At 36.2% G+C, this 8,550-nt stretch overlaps 1 protein-coding gene across 1 annotated transcript; it reads left to right on the top strand.

The window, feature by feature from the left end:
• Positions 1-2,654: 2,654 nt before the first annotated feature.
• On the top strand, positions 2,655-6,262 carry LOC144446781 (fibroblast growth factor 9-like). The gene is made up of 3 exons (XM_078136616.1): positions 2,655-3,064; positions 4,019-4,122; positions 5,308-6,262. The coding sequence occupies exons 1-3, from the start codon at positions 2,812-2,814 to the stop codon at positions 5,530-5,532; spliced, it is 582 nt and encodes a 193-aa protein (XP_077992742.1). The 5' UTR covers positions 2,655-2,811; the 3' UTR covers positions 5,533-6,262.
• The last annotated feature ends 2,288 nt before the right edge of the window (positions 6,263-8,550 follow it).

Below are 8,550 nucleotides of genomic sequence, written 5' to 3'. Positions count from 1 at the left end.
GACACGTTTTCGCGGGGGAGGGGGACGGATAATTTACCCCAAAATACGTAATTGGTGTTAATCATACCTGTTACTTTATGATTAGACATTTCCGCTACATGAAACAAGATGGGTCCTTTGAGTTAGCACTAGATAAATATTTAGTTTCTAGTGATTTTACTTTCACAAGGTTGTTGTATGAAATAGCATCACACGTCAATGGGTATCCAGACTATATACATTAAAGGGGTTTCAAGACTATTACGTCTGTCGGTGACACATCTGAATAAATCAGAATAGTTAAAAATACAATTTATAAAAGTACTAAGTACAGAGAGAAACACCGTACTTAGTGTACGAGGAACGGAATGGAATACTTTGTAACAACTGGGCAATATCAAGAAAGAACGCTATCATCACCACACTGGGTACAAAACAATTCTTTACAGGACATAACCATTGTTTTTAATAGACTTTTTTTAAGTGAGCAGATCGTCGTTTTATGTTGACAAGTTTTCTGCAATAAGGAACACAACAGAATAGGTTAAAGCCAATTGTCAATGGGAAATGATGTAAATGAAAATTTATTGCGGCAACATTAAACTAGCGAGAAATGAAGCCAAGCCATTGGCCATGAAACTGACGTTGAATTTCACAAGTATGACGCAGTTTGATGGTATATAAATTGCGGTATATGAAGAAATATATGTGTGCTTGCTTTATTTCATAATAATTTATTTGGTGTGCAGCGAACCGAATGACGCAAATGTTCGCAACTCGTTTTTATGTCCCTTATCGTGACCATACAAACAATTGACCAATCTACACAATTATGAAATATTTCATCTCTCTTCATCATCCCGTGTTTTTTCGGTAAATTACTACATGTCAAACATCGTCCCAATAAAGAGTAATGACTGACCGTGCATCATAATTGCATTTTTATTTCTCTGATGGAATAGGGGTGTCACTATGGGATTTATCAATGTTACAAGACCTCGTATGATACGATGGGTCGCATATCATACCATTCAGTTGTCATTAGTCGAAGATACTATCACTCATAAAATTCCTTAAGTTCTGCTCATAACACAAACAAAAGGGTCGAACATGAAGTCATCATTACTTAGTTTTTGACGTGAAACTTTGCTTCAAATAGTAAAGACGGAGAAGAAACCTACAACATGGAGTCCCTCCGGCCCTGAGACGTGCTGCTGAAAATTCCATCAATTAAGTTAGTTGAAGTAACACTAATAGTTACCTGTCAAATTCTCTTTCCAAACATCATAAATGAGTATCTAGAAATCTATAGGCCGTGTACATACTATGAATACTATATTAAGATTGGTCAAATGATCTCTCTCGTCATCCCACTGTGTATTCGTATGTCATCGGACACCATGAATGGAACTAGCAAGAACGTAAAAGTATCCCCAAGTGTGTCAGATTAATTGAAATGATAGGATGATTCACGGCCCATGATTAAACGAAAGTAACTTAAAGGGTACGGTAAACTACTACTAGCAGTATGTGGCGAGCCGGAAGTTTAATACGGTTAAATGACTTCCGGCGAAATTGTACACATGTCCATTGCATTGGATATGCATATTACAAGTAGAATTCTACTACTATGGGATATTGCTCAGTCGGACTTACCATGCTAGAATTAGAAATAGATATATTGGTACAAGACGCGGGGGTACCCCTCCCCTACAGTTATAATGCTATATTATAAAGCTGTTATAGTTTCTATGACGGAGATTTCTTACTTAAAAGTTGTTGAGAGTCCAAAAAGACGTATCGAACTGCCAAACAATTGGAGTGTGAGACACCGCACAAAATTATCTCCTACATATCTATCGCTATTAATAGCTTCTCTTAATTCATCGACGTGTCAATTTAAAATCATTTTTATCACTGTCGGATCTTTTCGTAGATTTGTTGTCACTTTCATGTGGTCCGCACAACCGCGACTGTTGCGGTTTACCCATCGACAATTCTTTACTTTATTTGAATTGGTCAATGACATCCGTCAAAAGAATGGGGCAGACAAGCCTACAATAGATCGGGGCTAAGTACAATCAAATAATTTCCTCGCCAGACAGAATTAAGAACACACACAGAGAGTTTAATAAAATTCCACACTTTAGCCTTTATACAGTATAATATCATGCTTTGTGGCCATCACAGTAACAGTATCCATATTTTGCTTCCATGCAATCATGCAATGACATTCCTAAAAAAGTCAATATTAAATTGTCAATAAACCGTAAACGGTATTTGAAACAAATGGGATATTTAATATTTAATATGTAGATGAGTGGACAATTTTCTCTTGAAATAAAAATGATTAGATCCCACTTAGTAAATATTCAGTGTATAATGCACATCCTTATAAATGAATCGACATGACGCCTCAGCATAGCAAAGAAAGAGGCGACACACTGTACAATGGTAGGTCCCTTGGCGTCGTCTTATGGTCCTATAAGTTGGTCATGATTCCAATGATTGAATAAATAGGAGAAAACCTAGGCCTCTAGATTCATCTTGTTAAACACTGTTTGCAAATTTTTGACACGCGACGTCATTTGTACAGTTCCGGATAGTGGGCGTGGCACACGATGCATATAAATCTGCCGTCTGACTCTCAGGTTCATCAATTGGCAGAACGACGATAAGCGGAGAACACCTGTGTTTCCTCTCTCTGGTGATATCTTAAAGTTCATCTAATAGAAGTAAACGTGTAAAACTTGAAGGAAAAAAATACTACTTCACCGTAAGAGAATATACTACGTACTCGGAAAGAACCGAAGACTATAGACGTTATTGGACATGGAACTTTCAATTTCATACCTTAGTCGATTTTTCACTGTAATAGCTGTTTTTATCAGTACATCTTCAGCGAATCCAGTTAGCGACGCTACCAGTAAAATTCTAGCAGCATTGTTTTCAGAGGAACGTCCACTTATACGTCAAACGCGATCAGGTCCCAATGAAAGGAGATTGTATGCATCAAGTGGCTTCTATCTTGAGGTGTTACCTAGTGGACTTCCAGTCGGTGTAAGAGCAGACAGATCGCAATCAGGTTGGTATCTTATTTTACATGTTGTTAAGTTTGTTCTATCCTGAATTAATTCATTTCTTCAATTAATCGCCAATTGGTTACCCCATGTTTGTACCCTAAGGGTGTTGATTCCGCTGGTTTGAGTACATTTTGTGCGGGAACACTAACATTGCCCACGCTTGTCTGTATACATGATATAGCTTTATTGTGGTTCAAAATTCAAATTTAACAAACGCACCTGAAAGAATAATTTGGGTGGATCTTGTTTGTTGATCAACCCACCCTAGTAACGAGGAAGGTCCCTCCCTTCACTGTCAAGTGGCAACGAACCAATACTATGTGTGTACATTATAAGCTATACATTCCATCAAACAAACAAAAAGTGTATTGCAACACCATTGAAGTAACTATTTCAATCGATTCGGTATTTAGCATCGAATCAAAAATAACTTCGGCACGAGTGACTCAAGAATTAGGCTTTCAGATTGTTCTCAACGGAGACTCCAAATTATTTTCTCCATTTCGGAATATTTCATGCTTGGTGAAACGTTTGGAATCGCAGTTTCTTCAATATGTTTTAACTGTGTCAGCGTAAGTCAATTGAGGTTGTCGGAATTGAAGAAATCCGATAGGGTGTACTTATGCTAAGAAATAGACACGGGTTGTACATTTCATTTGTCTTGGAACCGTTATGTGTGTACGTCACGCACGTGTTCTTACAATAAATCACGACGTTGTATCAACATTGTCACATGCGGCAACAAGTAGTATAGTACACCAGTATGCATGGCACACCAGTAGTAAGTCTCGTTCGTAGCAAGCAAAGCAAGGAACTCACGCTTTCTAGTTCTACAGTAGAACATTGGAAATTAAAAAAAAACTCAATGTAGAACTTTATAGTATGAGATCATAGTTGTTGTTGTATACTAATGATATTATATTTTTCTCTCTTCCTTTTAAAATCTGTAAATACAGCGCTGTTTGAAGTCGAATCACCTATGATTGGGTTTATGAGTTTTAGGCATATTGCTACTGGCCGTTACCTCGCCATCGACGAAGAAGGGAATGTCTTTACCTCGGTAAGTGCAAAAACTAATTTCATACATTATAGTATTCTTTGATCCAATTACTTAATTGATATATACATATAACTCAGTACAAACATTCCGTGACCACTAAATACGGAAGTGGTCGATACGACACCATGTACTCTACTGTCAGTCACAACAATAATTGCACTTCCGTCGATTTCGTCAACTAGTTGTGTCATGTATGTCCTCACTGTACATATCTAAAATAAGAGGAACTTACACATATCATTTTTAGAAAGTAGAGCAATTTTTGCTTCGCTCAGACTATGAAAAAAATAAAGAAATTAATTAAATTAAAGAACACGTACAAAGGCATCTTTGAATAATTACATTTCCTGCCGTGTTTAAAAGGGATTCACCGAAATATTTTCAGAGTTCGCACAGGAGTACGACTTTTTCTACGTACTATTCTAACTACGTCTGTGCCGTCATTACCACAGTACTTTTTACTAGAACTCGTAGCAATATCTGCTTTGACCATAGCGTCTGTGACGTCGGAGTGAAAGAGTCCCAGCGGGCTCAGTAATACGATCAGACAATATGTTTGCCGAAGTTATCGAATGAGCCTAGTGAGCATCACTACAGAGTGAATATCACAGCTAGCTAAATACTACTACAGAAACGTTTAAACAGTGACTCGCGTCATTTGGTCCTCATTAATATACGAAATAAAAGATGTTCGTACCAATAATCCTGGACAGGAAGTACTTTCTGGTGAAGACCTGTTATTCTACACCCAAAGTATCTTCTTCAAACAAACGCGAAGGGCAATTCACTCACGCTTTGCCTTCATTAACTAAATTTAGTAATCAGCAATCTGTGATATTAAAATATAATAGAATATCTCATAAAATTATGTCAGCTTTTAATAAGCAAGTGATATTATCTACACGTGATGTGCCCCGGGCCAAGGTTTGAAATTAGTTGAGCAATTTGAGCTTATAGTTTCTCTCATAAATAGTACTTTTTCCACCGCCAAAATTATCAGAAAGGCAACATGTTCGATAACTTCGTAGAATATATTTACTTTGCTTTACATTGAAATGTAAAAATCTTGTGAATTTCATCTTTTGGTCTCACTATGTTTATGGTTTTTTCTTGTGTTCAGACATGAAAATGTAACACGAATGTGAGACAAAAAAATCTAAAATACTCTATTTTGATCTCTTACAGGAACGGGCGCCATTAGCCTGTATGGAGTGTTGTTTCAAGCACGTCCTTGTATCGAACCTTTACCACGTGTTTTCGTCAGTCCTATACCCCTTTCTAGACCCCAGTATATTTACGACAGCAGAGGACAGAGGGGTACCTCAATTTCACCTCGCCATTAACAAAAGGGGAGAAGTAAGAACGACGTCAAACCCAAACAAGAGGATGTCACTATTTCTACTTCATTAGAAGTGAACTTTTAATCCCTCCTTATAATTTCAAGATGGAGCATGCGTAATGGACCAAGGAAGGAGAACATTTGCATATTGATTTGAATAATTATATTGCTGCTTGAATACAATCCAAACTAGATTAGATACCGTCAATCAGAAGTATTAGAATGCAGGGTGTAGTCTCAATTAGATGCAGGGAACATATATGTACGGAAAACAATTGAAAGGTAACCATTACTCATATGAAATGATTTGGGTAGACGAATTCAATGCATTCCAGACATCCAAGGGTGTACTTTGATTGATTGAAATAACTTGATAGGTCTGGCAGATAGTGTGTGATCAAAGCTTTAAGCAATGTTAGGTATTTTAGTGAATGCACGCCAATGCAATTCAAACCAATATATTTGAGTCAAGTAGCACACTGCTTCAATGTTAGACTAAGTAATCCACTGCCTCGATTTTAGAACAAGTAGTCCACTGCCTTAAAGAATTTTAAAGTTTTTCTATGTTACCCCTGAAGTAATAAGCACATTCCCGTCTGAAATATTTTAAACAAAATTCTTGTATTTCTGTAAAATTGTTGGCACAAAATGAATCCATTTAAGAGTAGGATTGCAAAGATTATCGTAAATAATAGATTTGTGCCAAAATATTTGTGTCAAAATATTTTGTTCACAAGAACAAAATATTTCGTGAAATAGAGTTTCCATATTTGAACAAATGCTGATGGGGTTGATCTGAAGGGTTGTTATTGTTGTTGTTATCATTGTTGTTGTTGTTGTTGTTGTTGTTGTTGTTGTTGTTGTTGTTGTTGTTGTTGTTGTTGTTGTTGTTGTTGTTGTGAAAAATGCACGTTCTGAAATGTTTTGTAAATATCAGTTTGAAATTCAGACGGGTATATTTCAGAACATTAACAATAATAGGGGATTGTCGCGCCTGTTTTTATATATACCACACTGTAATCATTTACTTGTAGAGAGATGTAGCTCAACTGTATGCCCCCATATCTAAAATGACTACCACTTTTCATTATAAAAAAACAAACATTCTCTTTTATATGAAACAAGTGTGGCGATCCCCATTTTTGTCTTTTTCTCATTGACTTCTTCTTGACACGAGCTTTGCCATGCAAAGTTTCAGGAAAACTGAAATGTTTTGACCAAGTTTTTTGGAAATTTTACATAATACCAATCTACCTGTATAACAGAATCCTCACGATCTCCAAACTTGAACTTGATACATTTTAGATCCACTTAATCCAATAGAAGTAGGTTACTACCTTAAACTTGAACGACGAACCATTTTTTAGTCTCTGGGACAGGGATACTGTTAGAAGTGGACAAAATGGCTATCAATTTTAATTTGAAGAGAAAAACGATATAGAGTTTACGTAGGCATTTGTTGGTTAGCAATCGTTAGACACTTGTATAGACAAAATTGGGCCTAAAACATACATGCATATCATTAGAGAAATCACTCCTTTAGGGAATGTGTAAAGAATAAGTTTAAATATTTATAATATTTTGAAGAAACGACCGTCTTTTTTCACTGCCTAAGATGTGAATATTGATACAGTGTAATTATTTATCGTTTTTTTAACGATTATTTATTTGTGACGTCATCGAGGAGGATACCCGACCTGGGTCTAAAGGGTATGTACTACACCTTCAGTGGCCGTATGGACCAACATGCCTTCGATTCTAAATCCAGGAAAACTTCCTAAGGACCAAAATATCACTTTTTTAAAAAGACAACGCTTTGAAGCCGTTGATTTTGAAATTTTATTTATTTTTGATGTATATATTTCTATATCAAGTCGCTCTCTCAGAACGTCATGTCATTTCTTAAAACTTCAAGTTGATGTTAACGTAAAGTATCATTTATTTATTGTTGACATGACAACGCCAAAATTATTTATTAACCGCTTTTGATTCATGTGTCGAATTATTATTTTATGACTTTTACAATCTTTATGTCTTCTAACTTATTTTATCGTCAACCACTGTATGGATGATAACTTGTATTTAACTTACTTGTCGACGAAAGATGTCGGTAGTTGACGTTGAGCAATAAAAATGGATTTAAAAAAATAACGTGGTGAACTGTGTTCTTATATGTGCAGAAAAGTTTGTTATAAGTGACTTTAAGAATGGCTACAACAGTCTGTAATCAGCATCCTCTTTAACAGAAAATGTCGTCAGAAATCTGATTATGAAATATTTGTCCTTTGATACAAATCACACTCGTGACATGATGGTTGAAAAACAGTAATGTATCAGTACAAGTATCCATACGTAATGACAGGCTGGCAAACCATGACGGATAGACTCCTAGTTCATTAAAGTCATTTCTTAACATGCCATACGAGTACTTCAGTCAGTAACTCGTCAAGAATAATTATTCATGATGTCATTTTAATTACTAGAAATGAATCTAGCTGTAGGCTGTGCAGTCTAATTTTATATCATGATATAATTGAATATTAATTCAAATATTTCAACTTTTATTATGATATACGTATATCCTTTCACGTTGCGATGGTAGCTGTATTCTGCACTGCTTCTCAAACGAATCGATAAGTGAATGATCGATTTCGCTAAACCCCCCCCCCCACGCACGCACGCACGGATGCACGGACGCACGCACGTATTCATTCATTCGTTCATTCATTCATTCATTCATTCATTCATGCATACATGCGTGCGTGCGTGCGTACACACAACACACACGTGTACGCATGTGCACACGCATGTACGCATGCACACATATACACACACGTACATAGATACATAGATACATAGATACATAGATACATAGATACATACATACATACATACATACATACATACATACATACATACATACATCACATCACATCACATCACATCACATCACTTTACATCATATATACTGATGTATTAAATGACACCGCATTGTTGATATTATAGGCCACCACCTAGCGTGTGAATAACCCATCACCAACAACATTTGACAATGCAGTAATAGACGGCAAATATCTCTCACCATCCTA

This window comes from Glandiceps talaboti, chromosome 15 (genome assembly GCF_964340395.1).
Source record: "Glandiceps talaboti chromosome 15, keGlaTala1.1, whole genome shotgun sequence".
In the NCBI taxonomy this organism is placed as follows: domain Eukaryota; kingdom Metazoa; phylum Hemichordata; class Enteropneusta; family Spengelidae; genus Glandiceps; species Glandiceps talaboti.
Note: the sequence above shows the minus strand (reverse complement) of the source record. Positions and strands in the feature narration are given on the sequence as shown.